This window comes from Chrysemys picta, chromosome 15 (assembly GCF_011386835.1).
Source record: "Chrysemys picta bellii isolate R12L10 chromosome 15, ASM1138683v2, whole genome shotgun sequence".
Lineage (NCBI taxonomy): Eukaryota > Metazoa > Chordata > Testudines > Emydidae > Chrysemys > Chrysemys picta.
In genome coordinates, this window is record NC_088805.1 from 31,893,818 (window position 1) to 31,908,565 (window position 14,748).

The 14,748-nt window shown below is 49.8% G+C and overlaps 1 protein-coding gene across 15 annotated transcripts in view; it reads left to right on the plus strand.

The window, feature by feature from the left end:
- MYO18B (myosin XVIIIB) overlaps positions 1-14,748 on the plus strand; it is a 198,265-nt gene that overhangs the window by 101,064 nt on the left and 82,453 nt on the right. For 11 of the 15 annotated variants that reach the window (XM_065568882.1, XM_065568889.1, XM_065568885.1 and 8 more), the window contains 7 exons: positions 3,551-3,670; positions 4,423-4,531; positions 5,501-5,703; positions 7,659-7,813; positions 10,137-10,260; positions 12,523-12,723; positions 13,349-13,459. In XM_065568882.1, coding sequence (XP_065424954.1) covers positions 3,551-3,670; positions 4,423-4,531; positions 5,501-5,703; positions 7,659-7,813; positions 10,137-10,260; positions 12,523-12,723; positions 13,349-13,459 — 1,023 coding nt within the window. The remainder of the gene's footprint in view (positions 1-3,550; positions 3,671-4,422; positions 4,532-5,500; positions 5,704-7,658; positions 7,814-10,136; positions 10,261-12,522; positions 12,724-13,348; positions 13,460-14,748) is intronic. The other 4 variants (XM_065568886.1, XM_065568890.1, XM_065568888.1 and 1 more) reach the window with 1 other exon arrangement.

Consider the following 14,748-nt stretch of genomic DNA (forward strand, 5'->3'; position numbering starts at 1 on the left):
TGGGCACAGAGTGTGACCCCGTTGGGAGCTGGGGATGTTAAAAAGGCGGAAGCATTGGAGCAGATATCAGGATTCTGGAGACAGCAGCTGGGGGCGGAGTTATTCCCCTTCAGAAAGAAGGGGCTGGGAGATGTACTGAGGACAAAATAGGGCTTGGCTTGGGCAGAATGTAGGAGTCTGCACTCTGGTCCCAGACTTGGCTCCACATTGGGAGTATGGGAGATGAATAACCACCTGGCCCTTGCTACTCGCCAGGTCTCTGAGCCGCCTATCTATAGATCCTGCGTTGTCCCAGATTGAATTCACTTCCCGAAGCTACGCTTGTTCCACTGCTGGAGCCGCTTGTACAGCCCTCCTGCAAGCTGTAAAGTCTTAAAAGGCTGTCCGGGAGGCTGTCAAATAGGGAAAGGAAAATCGTTGTAAACCTGCATGTTTCCATCTGTTCTGATTTTCTGGACAGTTTGTAAGAGTCAATGATCTGTTTGGAACTTCTACTTCTGGAGCCTTCCCGCTGCCTCCAGGGGAACCAGCCAGCCAGGTCTGATTGCAGGGCTAGATCCTGGTCAGACAGACATTGCAGAAAGGGGAAATCACACTCTCGGTTAATGGCTTATTCCTGTAGCCACATGCTGATTATTTCAACTGGAATTTAACCCTGGTCAGCCTGAGCAGTGAGAGCAGTGCGGAAACCTGATCAACCCTAATCGCAGCACCCAGTCGATGTCAGATGGTTTCCGCAATGGGCAAATTGCATGAAAATATTTTGCTCCAACAGTTAGTTGCTTTCCAGTGTGTAACTCATGACCATGTGTAGCCTCAGCCCTCGGTTGTCCTGAGAATCCACTGGGCACAGCTCAAGGGGCGGAAGGGAGGGTGTCGTTTGCAGTTGGAGCTGGTTCAGCCCCAGAACTGCTCTATATGAGGCCTATCTGGCTGTGGCCCCAAAGGCCAGCTGGGGGATAACCAGCGCAAAGTGTCCTCCAGCCTGTCCTCGTCTTCCTGGCAGAATTCCCGGCATGACCCTTTGCAGGGGAGAGGGGGTTACATAAGAGGCAGCTAATGGCTCTCCTCCAGCCGGGGAGCGAGGTCCGGGAGAAACCCTGGCTCCACGGAAGTCAGTTAGAGTTTGACTGTTGACTTCCGTGGAGCCAGGGTTTCATTGGGGCTCGGGATTGAGGTCACGGAGCGTGTGCACATGGGCACGCACGTAACACTGTATTGCACATGCTCAGCGGCTGAGGATGTGTCAGTAAATTGATCAGGCAGATAATGAGTGTTCACTTCGGGGATGACGACGTTTTCATGTGAGCAGCAAAGAATGATTTCCCTCTCTCGGCAGAGATGTTTTTCTGTCGTTATTTGCACAGATCCCCTAGGAACAGGCTGAAGGTTTCGTTTGGAGTCCCCAGGCTCCCACCAGTGTAATGATCACGTTAATGAATTAATTACTCCAAAGTGGCGTTTGTATGAAGTAGAGAGGAGATGCCCAATTTATGGCAACTTGTTCTGTAGAAGCAGGGCCTTTTCCTCCAGTGCCTGGCACCTACGCCTGTGCAAAGGGTGTGAAACACAGCCACAAGGAGCAAAGCAGAGGAGGCTCCGACCTGAACCTTGGCCAATGCTTTCCCCTCTTCTCTACAATCCTTGGGGAAGAGCAGCCAAGTGCATTTCCTGGGGGGAAATCCTGTATCGACTGCTCCTTCCCTTCCTCCCTTCCCCTGGGTGCTGAATTGGATTGTTGATCACAACCATCCACCCTGTGTTGATTTAGTCATTAATGGCTTATGGGAACGGTGGCGTATATACACACACACACACACACACGCACACAAAAGATGTGGAACTAATGGGCCATGTGCCAGTCATTAAACCAATCACATTGCTTGTATGCCATATCCCTTGCACCTGCTTTTTTTCTGTTTTTGCATACGGTACGTTCTTTTTCTGTCTGCATAGGGCCGTGCACATTTTAGGGGTTACTGTAATATAAATAACTAGTTGCACGCATAAGCCTACATTAAAAGAACATTATGAAGGTTACAATTTTCTAGGTTTAAAAAACAAACTGAAAAAATAAAAATTCCATCAGGTGGCATCATATTGGCACCCATGTGGATCATCAGCTGGGTTGGAACCATCAGCTCCTCCATACAGACCTCTGCCATTTGAACTAACAGAGTAAGCATTAGCAGTAGGAAGTTGTCATCCTCTATGTGGACCAGCACTAGAGGGGATGGGACATTTTGCCATTGGGTTTCACAGATAATTGCTGATGGCAGAGGAATGGTGAGACTCAGGGATCTCGGATTCAGGCTGTGAAAGGGAGTGTTCTCTAGTGGGCACAGACTCTTCTACTCACTTCCAAGTTTGACCCTTCTGCCCCATCCCCTCCAACCTGTCCCTGTCCCATCTCTTCCGCATCCCTGGATGGTCATCCCAGTCCCATTCTCCTCTCCTCGCCAGTCCTAGTCCCAGTTCTCCCTCCACACCCAGATCCTTGTCAGATCTGTCTCCCCTCGTCTCTCCCCTACTTTTCCCACAGGAATAGCCAAAGGCACCTCCCGGATACAAGATTCACCCACCTGCCAAATTTCACATCACTGCTCCAAAGTATGGGGATGCCAGAGCTCTCAAAGAGAAGGGCGCCAGATTTTTTTTTATTGTGGGCAAAACATATTTTCCCCAGCTTTGTTCTTGGAAATGGCTGAACTGTTCTGGCTGAAAAATTCCAGTAAAATTCAGCGTGAGGCAGATACATGGCATAGAAAATTTCAGCTCAAACAGTTGTAGTTTGGCAAAGTTATAAGCAACTGAAAACAGGGTCTTGTGAAGGGAAATGTCTGGCAACAGTAATACATGGCGTTCCCAGCCCCGCCTGTAATAATCATTGTATGTAAATAACACAGTCTGCAGTACAGCTAACTGGGGGACTGGAAGGGAGCTAAGAACATGAGACCAAGGCGCTAAAGTACAGGTTGGATTAACTGGCCTAGACCCAGTGGGTTTGTATGGGTGTGTGGGAGGATAGACTGAACTCTTACTGAGTCTTTCAGGACAAGAGAAGGTGAAAAAATAACCTAGTGCAGTCAGCAGAGTTCTGAGCATGAGCAAATAAAAGAGGCATCAGGTGGTACAGCAAACAAACAAATGAATATTACCGCAGGGAGCTTCTGCACTTTCCAGCTTGTCAGCGCAAGGCAGCCTTAGGTTCTAGCCAGGCTTCCAGAGGAGGTAACAAGCATGTTTCCGGGAGGAGAATGAGAGTCAGTCAATACTGTGCATTGATCCTGTCTGCAGAGAACAAGTGGGGCAGCTTCAGAAACCAAATCAGCTGCTAGTACATGTCAGTAGCTTGTCTTCCTCATGTCAGCCTCAGACACTGAGCATGGTCAGCTACCCAGATAGCGCCAGCTCAGCCCAGGCTCCGTGCATAGGCAGAGAGGGACCAAAGCGACTCTTGTTCCAATCAAGGCTCCTCTGTCGGCTTCCCCTAGAAGAGCGCTGATGTGCTTGGCCAGCTCAGACTTCACTTTGTGTTACGCTCCCCCAGATCTTAGACTTGACGACCGAACTCTCCGACGAGCGGTTCAAAGGCGAAGCGGCCTGCCAGGTCCTAGAAAGTGAACGGGCTGAGCGGCTCCGGGGGTCACGAGAGATAAAAGAACTGCAGGTGAGTGTCAGGCTTGAAGAGCTTGGCCATGGCCCAGGTGGCATGTTTGTGCTCTCCCCAACAGAGCAGCTCCTGGCTGAGGGCAAGCCAGCATGCACCTCCGGCATGGAGCAGCGCGGCCCCCTTTCACTTGGACCAGTAGCGCTGTGACTGTGCAGAGAGTGCCCAGCCATGGGGCTCAAGTCTGCGCTCATGGGGAAGTGCACTCTGGGGGCTGGTTATCAGGGCATTGCGTACCGAGACTTGTGAGAAACATTGGGAACCTTCACTTCTTTGGGCAGCTGCCAGTCAAGGGGTGAGTGGCCTAGTGTGAGCACAGCCTGAGAGGAAAGAGACCTGAGTTTTGTATGCATCTCTGCCACTAACTCACTGGGACCTTGGTCAAGTCATTTCTCCTCTCTGTGGCCCGTGCTCCCCACCTGTAACACGAAGACAGCACTTGCCCTTGTCTGTGAAACACTTGGAAATCCTGGAGGAAAGGCACTAGGGATGAGTGCATATGATCTCATTATTATTTATTTCAGTTTCATACTTCGTTTCACTCACTGTTGACAGTGTGAGTCCAGCTGCCAGGGCTGGACTCTCTTATTTCTGATTAAGCCAGAGACAGTGGAAAAGCGGGCACTAGTGGGACCTTTCCTGTCAGGATCACACCTGGAAGTGTGGCTGCGCTGGGGAAGACCGTTTTGGTTCCATTTGGTCTGTGCAGTTTGCTTGCAGCTGGTAGGAGCTGACCCACTTCTTCCTTTCAGAGTAAATACGACCAAGTGCAGAAGAAATTGGAGTCCGTGGACAAGCAGCTGGAAGAAGCTCAGCAGCAAATTCAGTTGCGTGAAATTGGGATAAGTGGCGCTGCTGGAGGTAGGGAGCACGAACCGTCCAGAACAGTGATGTGCTTCAGAGACAAACTCAGACCGGGTATAAATGGCTGCACCCCTGTTGTGTTCAGGGGGATGGCACCTCTGTAACCCAGGTCTGAATGGGGCCCCCAGTGTCCTGTCAGTTTTGCCCCATTTGCATCTGCCTGGTTGTTGGGAGTTTCAGGACACCCCCAGTGCTATTCCCTTCCTAGAACTTTGCCACCAACCACCTTTAACCCAGCGGCATATTTGCCACCATCTGTCACTCTAGATTGCCTGGTCTGACATAACTCGGGAGTGACATCTCCTTTCTCCCGTCACTGCTGCTATGGCTTCGGAGTGTAGGACGAGTGAGGATGGAGACCGAGTGTGTCGGCCCAAGTAGCCGTTGGTGCTTCTCTTTGCTGCCTGGGAGACTCCATGCTCCAGAAGTGTCAGGAGTATTTAAACCAGAGGGTTTTACAGACAGTCGCATCCCTTGTGACGTGGCGAGGGCACAATTGAGGTTACTGGATGGGAAAGGCGTAGCTCCCTTGGGTACATCTACACCGCAATAAACACCCGCAGCTGGCTTGTGTCTGCTGACTGGGGCTCGCAGGGCTCAGGCTACGGGGCTGTACAATTGTGGTGTAGAGGTGGGGGCTCAGGCTGGACCCTAGGCTTTGGGATCCTGCGATGGGGAAGGGCCCCAGAGCCAGAGCTCCAACCTGAGCCCGAATGTCTACACCGCAATGGTACAGCCTTGTAGCCCAAGCCTGAGTCAGCTGACACAGGCCAGCTGCAGGTGTTTAACTGCAGGGTCGCATCCCCGGAGAGTTTCGCGATCCACATGAACTCCAGGAGAGAGATGTGTTTCTGTCCTTGAAGGGTCAGCACTGCGCAGTGCACCTGCATCGTGCCAGCGTTCTCAGACTGTCTTGGAGGTGGTGCATGTGGCTAGCTGACTTGTTGAATACAACCCTTCACTCAGGTCAAAAGGGAATTCGCTTTCTTAGAGTGCTTGCTGCCTGGTTCCAGGCTGCTACCTGGGCCCGCTTTCTGCTTACAGACGAGGAGTGGCAGATGCGATTTGACTGTGCTCAGACGGAAATCACGTTTCTCCGAAAACGCCTTGCACAGCTTGAAGAGAGGCTGGAGTCTGAACTGAACTGTAGGGAAGAGCTGGAGCGAAAGGTAAGTGCTGAGAGGTCAGCGCTGTTCCTGTTCCGTTGGGTACGTGAGTGGGGAGCTGCTCGGGTGGGGTAGGGGAGAGAGAAAGTTCACATCCTGAATGTCCTGAGCTGGAAGAAATCTGTTGTCGTGGTAAAGCCATTGCCACTAGTGATGGGGGTTGACACAGCCTCTAGAATTTGTTTGCAGAGCTTTGGGGCCGCCTCTGTGCCTATCTAACTCCATGGGGCTAGTTGCGTGAGCAAGGATTTCTTCTGTCAGTAAGGGTTTGTAGGATTGTGCTCTTAGATGTGTAATAATAACATCTCCCCAGTCACACTCTTGCCGCCCGAGAAAAATCACCAAGTCTTTGTTAATCTGAGAAAAAAACAAAGCCATTTTATAAAGTTGCATTTACAAAAGAATACATCAGAATTCAGCACGGGTCAAATGTGCGAATATGCATAAAAAGATACATGTACACACCTGCAGGGCCTTAAATTCCCAGTGAGTGCCAGTTGTGTTGGGAAAATGTGGCCCCGGTTTTAAAAAATGACAGGTTGTTTTGTGGGTGCTTGTCCCATTTTGTGGGTGCTTGTCTTGAAGCACTGAGAAGGCCCTGGGGGTGGGAGACAGCCTGGACCGTGTCTCAAGTGAAGCACCCAAAAATGGAGACAACCAAAATCACTGTCCACTTTTGTACGTTTTGGCTTGTGCTGGTCAAGAAAGTAAAGCAAAGAATTGAAACCTGAACATAGCAACATCCTGGGGCAATGCAACTAGAGTCCTCTCCTTCATGCAGCCCTGAGCCATGACCAAGCCGCCGCATGTCTCGAGCTGCATCAAGGAGCTGATACATTTCATCTCCACATCTTCTTAGTAACTTGAACGACATTTGACGTGCTAGACTACATTAAAAACCAAGTCCACACCTCTCCAATGTTTGATCAAGGCGTATTCGTTGCCATAGGCCTCACGGGCAGATGTTAGCTCTAGGAAGAGCTCACAATGCCACAGAGGCATTTTGAGAGTGTGGTTCTCTCTTTACAGCAGCTTAGAAAATCAGTTCACTTGGCATTAGGAGCAAAATAAAGAAATAAATACCTTCACGGTACATTACAAAGTTATAATATTGCAACTAATTCTAAGGAGCGAGGGTGAAAGAAAACAGCCCATTTGCTTTCAGATACTTAGTTCAGAATTACAGGCTTCATTAACTCAACATTTTGCTTATTTAAAGTTATTCTTTAATGACTCCACTTCTTCATTCGTGAGCGCTCTGGGTTTCTCTTCTTCCCGAGCCCAATGCGGATCCTTAGCAGAAACGTTTTTCCACTTTAGTAAGTTAAAAGGCTCCCTTTCACATCAAAGATGAGAGTCAATGTTCTTAAATATCGCAGCCATGAGGGGACTGGGTCCAAACTGGCATTTATGCCATCCTGAACTCACCCCCATAGACAAGAGGTAGCAAGGGTTAAATCATTCTGAATCACTGCTGCTGGAAAAGGGACCTCCGACGGCGAAATGCGTCCCTAGATAGAGCCGTAGCACAAGGCCTAGCACCCCATCCAACAAGGCCTTGTTGGATTTAAGTGGCACCTAGGTGGCCCTTATGCTGGTGTCTGCACAGGATGTATTTCAGCCTGGGAGAGCTTTGCCAGGAGAAGTAGGTCTAAGCTGCAAAGTTCAGCTTCAGCTCTGAATTTCTCACCAAATCTAGAGGGTGTTTTGTTCTGGGGTTCAGGTTCAGCCCATCGTAGAGGTTGGTGAGCTGGCTGCAAAGTTCAGAGCAGGGATCCAGTCTTGCCCCAAAGCCTGGGTGCTTTTGGACTGGGGTGTTTGGTTCAGGCTTCTCTCGCTCTCAGATGGACTGAGGCCAGGTTGCAGGTTGGGAATCCCCTAAATGGTGAATTTCACCCCCCGGTTATCACTGAGCAGAAATTTCAGCTTGATATTTCTCATTGCTGTTTGCCCTGCAGCTTGGTGAGGTGCAAAGCACCTATGAGGGTGCCAAGAAGGTGGCACAGCAGATGAAGAGGAAGTGCAAACACTTGACCTGTGATCTGGAGGACACACGGGTCCTGATGGAAAGTCTGCAGAGCCGCAATCATGAACTGGAGAAGAAACAGAAAAAGTAAGATTGTGGGGACCTAGCTTTGGGGTCTGCCATCAGAGGCAGCTCTGGCTTTAGAGCTGGCCTAGAGATACCTTATCCCCTTGAGCTCCACAATGCCCGGAGGTGCCCCCAAAAGCTTCTCCCCAAGTGATTCTGCAGGGTTAGAAATGTATTGTGTTCATGGCCTTTGGAACCATCACTTCCCTGTCTGACAGTTGTCCCACATTTCCTTTTCCAGTGCTGCACCAGCCTGGAAGAAGCCCTACATTGTACCATTGTTTTAAACTTCTCTGACTGTGTTTGCTGTTGGAAAGATTAGCCCTTCATCTGGGGACTCGTGTCTGCTTCACCAGCCTTGTGCTGCGAGCACACACAGAATCCAGACCCTTCCCTCTCAGCAGCCAGACAGGGTGTGCCCAGCCTGCCGCTAGAGGGAACAGGAGACCCATTTCTCAGGGTGCAATGGTTTTCTCCATTGAAGCAATAAGAAAGTGTGTGGGGGGGGGATTTGTGCCAGATCCTGAGATCAAGACCTTCCCAGCAACCTCAGCGCTAGCCAACAACCTGAGGAGATCAGAACATTTCAACAACCTACCACTTGTCCCTTCTTGGGGACCCCAGCTCTCTGATCTATATACTGGGGTCAGCTCCTAGAGCAATCGGTGTTAAGCAGAAGCAAGACCAGCCATCCAGCCACTAAAAATGGGGATGGAGCCTAAGAAGTGGGTAATGGACAACAAGACGCCCTCATACAAAAAGCCTTCCAAGCAAGAGTTACTTTGATCTCTGAAAATATGACAGCTGTTGACCCAGTGAGGCAGTCATTGTCTTTTCTGAGAAGAATACTAATGAGACGACAACTTGTAAGTTCGTTTATAGCCAAAGGCTGCTAGTCACACGAAATCAGGAACATCTTCTGAAGGGAACCCCCATGGGGCTGCTGCTGTGATTCCTCTGATACCCAGAGTTTAAATACTATCTCCATTAAAGGGCACCAGGCAACCACCCTATAGCGTGTAGCAAGCGAATTGTGAATCCTAAAGTAGGCCTCAAACACTGTTTTTTCTTTTGGAGGCTGACATTCCTGGTGGGGCTGTTTATTTTCCCCTGCTTTGAATGTTGGATATTGTGCCAGGCAATATGTTCTGTTGCCGTGTAACTATAACACATTTCTATTATAAACATTGTTCTGTAAGGAAAATCTGAGAGTTCTGCATTTTAAAGGACATGGAGAAGGTGCGGCAGGATGGGCACCCCCTTTCCTCAAAGGTGGTGACTACTTCTTGAGATGCAGCAAATAGAATTTGCATTTCAGAGGCAGTGGCGAGGACCTGGAGATCTACACGTATTAAAGATCTACCATTAGTGATGATCCCTGGGTTTGCCCCTGACAGTGTAAGTCCCCCATGCTGGGAGCAAAATCCTGTATGTCCTTGAGTGGGATGAAGGAAGCCCTGGAGCCCATGTTCCAACTCCTGCACCACGGCCACCGTTTCCTAGCCAAGAAATGGGTGCAAAACGCTTTAGTGCTGCTACTTATCGTTTGGCCAAAGAGGTGTTTGTGAAGGAAGTGGGGCGCTGCCTCCTCCCAAGGAAGTGAGAGACCAAGACTGAGTCTTCTGCATCACAGCACAGAGAGAAAGAGAATTATCGGCTCCCTCTGTGTTCTTTTCAAAACATTTCATTGCCAATATCCTTCATTTTACTATCTCCATGGACCTCAGATCCTGAGTTTAGATCTGAGGGGTTTGGGTCAGACCCATATCTACTAACAAGTCAAGGAAGTTTAATCACCTAATTAGTGCTCTGAAAGCTCAAGGTTCGTAGCCCGGAGAGGGCAGTGCGGAGTCCTAGGGTCAGCGCAAGAGGCTGACCTCTGAACTGCCGGCAATGTTGTGTGTGTTCAGAGCAGGCTCCAGGCACAGGCTTACTCTGCCGGTCTGAGTGTTTTCAAGTATTTCACGTTCGTAATGGCCACTTAACGCTCTTGTTAACGTTCTGCTCTTTGCTGAGTGTGGCTTTAGGTGTGTGTGTGCAAAGGGCGAAATGTGCAGAGCTGCTGTTCAGGAGCCTTCAATTTCATGAGGCCACCACTTAAATGGAGTAATTAACCGTTCACCAAATGATTGCGGCACTCTGCAGATTCTAGATCTATTATGTGGCCCCGGATGAGTTGAGTTCACCTCGGAAGCACTTGGCAAGGCAAGGCCAAGTGGATGCTAATTGCCACTGTCTTGCCCTCTCCTTTGGAGCTGTTCCCCTGCTAATGCTCCCTGGTAGTCATGTTCCTGTCCGGGCTGTTGTCCGTAGAGCAGTAATGCGGATGTGTCACACGTGGCAGGTTTGACATGCAGCTAGCCCAGGCCTTGGGAGAGTCAGCGTTTGAAAAGAGCCTTCGTGACAAAGTGACCCAGGAGAACACCACCATCAGATGGGAGCTGGGTAAACTTCAGCGGAGGTTAGAGGTAAGAGGAAAATATCCCACTCTGCCCTTGCTTGTATGGCTGCTCTGCAGAATTGGCATCTTCCAGCAAAGCTCTTATAATTGTAATTACAGTCATGATAGTTAGACACCAATCACTCTGCTAGAGACGTCTTCATTCTGCGATTTCTTCTAGCACATAGCAGGATGCATAGGGGTCTCCCATATCAGGCTCCTCTGACAGACAAGGAACCCAACTGCTACACAGAAACCCACTGAAGTAAATAGAGCTCTGCCCAGGTTTTGGGGTCTGTCCATAAGTCTGTCTGTAACAAGCCGCAGGACTGGGGCCCCAAGGCTTTGTGGGAATGATCTCGGGACCCGAATCAGCACATCACTGTTCCAGTTTTATGCTGGCGTAACTCCGAGTTTGAAGACTGCGTAGAATGGGAGCAACCGACTGTTAAATCAGCCCCTGTTGGTGAAAAGAGAGAAGTAGAAGAAGGGTATTTTCAAACTGAAGTTGCCCTTGGGGTGTAAATATTGGTGCTGCTCAGTAATGGAGGTCCCCAAACCCTTAGGGTGCCAGGTGTACCCTGACTTGGAGGCACTCCCTGTAGGTGCTTCAGCAGCTAGACCTTGTAGATGCTAGCCTTGGTGGGTCCCAATAACCACTCAGGCACATGGCTAGGGGAAGGGTATTTTGCTAGGGCTGACAGGGAAGGGGAAGGTTGCAGATACCTTAGGTAAGAGGTGTAGACAAAGTTCAAAGGGAGTGATAGTATTTCCTGTTTGGGTCCCGGGGGCCATCCAACTGATGGCTCTTCAAAGCTCTTCAGCACGACTGCCTGGGGACCCTCTCCAGTCTATTCAAGCAAATAGCAGCTTGAACTTTCCCAGGACAGACTCACTGGGGCGCCTCTGCCCTGGCTTCCTGCCCCGCCACTGCTGTTTCCCCATAAGCCCCACGCAGACTTGCCCCCAGCTGAAACGTCTCAGTCACAGCCGGTTCCACAAGCCGCTCTGCATTCAGTTCCTGGAGAATATCTTCTTTGTCTCTAGCTTCTCTGCAGCTCCTGGCTTGCCATGCAGTTGCCACTTCCAAACAGAGCCCGGCCGCCACCTGGTTCAGGATCTTTGCCCTTACCTGGCCAGGAGGAAAGGGGCATTCCGTGGGGAGGGGGCTGATGGCAGCTGTAATCCTTTCCTTAGCAGATCCATCATAGGGGTCTCTCTAAAAAGATCTCTAGCTTTAGTCCAGGGTATTGATAGTGTTTGTTGATACGACGTAGCTCTTAATCTGGAGTCTCAGAGATACGCTAGCTGCTGAGAAAAATTTGCAGTAAATGAGGTCTTCAGAATGCCAGTTGATCAATGAGGCAGGTCCATCAAAGCTTGTGATAATGCAACACAGCTTTATTTTGTTAGAGAAACTTTCATACCCCTCGTGTCCCAAAAATCCTTACAGGGCTGAGAACTACAATGACAGTTAGAGAACAGAGACCAGCAGAGGAAGAAGGGAATTAAGAGAACTAGGCAAAGGAGAGAGGGCATGCTTTCAGTGGAGAGCCGAAATGAGATGCAGGGCCAGCAATGGAGAGAAGTTAGCACCAGATGGCAGGAGCTGCTAGGAAGGCGCTGTCAGATCCGCAACAGTGACCTCATGTGGGAGTAAGAGAAGAGGTCAGTGGTGGGTGGGTGGAGGGAGCTAGAGAGGAGTAGAGAGAAAGAGACAAAAGGACTGCTCAGATAAGCTGGTCCGAGTTAGGTGCGCGGGTTCGTGGAGGGTGTCTTAAAACAAGAAGTAGATCCTGCAATGCCTGAGGGCCAATGGAGCAGTCTGAAGAAGTGATAGGTATTTTCACTGAGTGACTGCTGCATTAGATAAGCTCAGAGTCCACCTCCCATCCCTTGCAGGGGCCACTGTCACGAGTTGACTCCCCAGGGTATCTGTAGCAGATTGCAAAGTAAGGTTAACGGCTATCATTATGGTTGTTTAGATGCTGCATGAGAGAGAGAATGCCTCTTCCCTTCCCAGTATCCTCCTTCGCTGTGTATCACTAAAAGGGAAGTTTCGAGAGGCTCCTAACAAGCCAGGTGGAAAATTTTCCAAATGTCAGTGAAAGCTCTTTTGTCACATTTTAATTGAAATTGTCCACACACCCGCAACATGTTGTGGTTTCTCAGTCCAGCCCCAGGAGGTGGTTTTCTTGGGGAAGCAGATGGCTGCGCTGCTGACGGGGCTAACGGGCCTACTCGGACCCTCTACAGCTGTGAACTTTCTCTCCCCCTCACCCCCGCACAGCAAAAGGACCTGGAAACTTCTCATCTGAATCAGCGACTTGCAGTGCTGGCCACCCGAGTGCAGGAGCTCAGCTCCCCGGAGGCCGGGGACGAGGGTGCTGTGGCTGCCCTAAGGAAGAAGCTTTGGGAGCTTGAGTCCAGTGCTGCTGAACAGCAAAAAGAACTGAGCCGCCACGCAAACGCTGTCGAGCAGCTGGAACAGGTAAGATCTCCTCCTCCCGACGCTATTCCATCCAGCAGGGCCAAGGTCGGTGCCGTGGGCTCCAGCCACCCTGAGAAGCGCAGAACAAGGAATCAGCTCCCCAGCCCGAGATTGATTGATAGGGTCTTCTGCAGCCTCTCACCTTATAGAAACTCAGTGTTCAGTGTATTGATTCTTCTCCTTGTTTAACTATTTTAATATGATTCCGTTGTTTCGTTATCAAGCCCTAGGCTCAGAAACCCATTCGATTGATGGGTAACAGGCGGTTTGCATTGTTATGGCTGCGTCTTGCAAGGTGATAGCAGCACATCACTGTGAAAGGCGGACGCATGCAGGTGGTAACTTCATCAGCTTTCTGCTTGGAAACGTAGCGCTCCCGGCAGTTTCTGTCATGCGAAGTCCCCCTGGCACTGAGGTCTGGGATCGGAGATATATTTTAGGATGTGATAGGTAGTTGTGCCCCTCCCACGCATTTGCGCTGCCTGAGCTGCCCACCTGGCATCCTTCTTAAATCTTCAAAGGAAATGGGCTGCAATTCCTTCCTGGTCAGTAAACTGGGGAAGCGCTGGGAGAGTTTGTAACAATTCCCCCGGCTGATCTAGAGCTTTGTCTTGGGCCTCCTCAGCTCCACATGCGGCTTGAACTGGAAATAGAACGGATGAAGCAGATGCAGCAGAAGGAGCTGGAAGACAAGGACGAGGAGCTCGAGGATGTTCGCCAGTCCTGTCAGAGGAGGGTATGTCAGCAGTGTTAATTGGGATGGGACTCGCTGAAGGGTGTGACCAAGAGACTCCGGGTGGGATGTGTTATTAACCTGCCTTTGGGGAGGGGATTTAGCATTCTCTTCTGCATGTGGCTTTGACTGGGGAACAATTAAGGAATTAGGCCCAGATTTGTACAAGTATTTAGACACTGCACTGCTCAGCATTGCGAGGCCTGATTTAGACAGAAAATGGGACTGGGCAAACATAGCTTGTAATGTAAGTGCAGTATTGTGAAAGGTGCAAACCCCTGTGCTTAACATCGCGCTGACATGCTGCTTTCAAGCAGACCGTGTGAGCCATGCATCCTGAGCACCCTGTTGTCAAGAGCAAATGATCTCCATTGAGGATGAATTTATCTGTGCGTTTAAAGAGGGGTGTGGGTGTCAGGACACAATGGGACGCAAACGCAAGCGGCCACAGCCAGACATTTGTGGAGGAGTCGCATCTGAAGGATGATTGGGTCACTGACGCATGTATGACTCCATTATTGTCAGGGCCATGGTCCTGCAGAGAGACCCTCCATATTACAATGTGCTGGTGAAGAATCATGGACAGCGTCATCATTCTGTCCAGGAACATTAATGCCGGGAGGTTCAACTGTTGGCCATGCTCATCACACCTTCTGTGATTCTCTCTACACACGTCCCCTCTTTTTCTATTCCTTTCTACTTATTCTTAGGCCCAATGGCTTTCAATTTCTGGGCATTATTACGTTGTATTCCACTTGGAAATCCGGTAGTCACAATTCCCAGGCTTTGTCTGTGTTTGTTTTGTTAATTGCCCTCTATGAAGGGGTAAGATAGTGTCAATTTCACTGAAAAAATTTTGAACAGGTTCCAAGGCTGCTCTCAGCTGAACAGATATTTTTCTTCTTTTCCTTCCCTTGCCCCAAACAGATTGAATGTTTCTTTTCTAAATGAGTAAATGGCAGAGACTCTCAAGAGGGGAATCAATATTTAGTATCTCGCTTGCTCGCTTTTCCCTTTTAAACACAGTTGATGAGCAGCTTTTCAGAGATGCAGGAGGCTGGTGGATGACTTGAGCGAGCTCTGATGAGCCATGCCAGCCACTAACAGGTTCAGAGATGGAGTCTTCTTGGCAGGATTGCTGCTCTAGGCCAGGTCCTTCCAGTGGCTTGAAGGAACAAAAACCATGCTGTGAAATAAACCATTCTGATTTCCCCCACCCCATTTAGGGTCTAGCTGGTCCTCTGTCAGCCACGCAGCAAAGCTCTGAACTGCTCGTCAGGACCTTGTTCCAT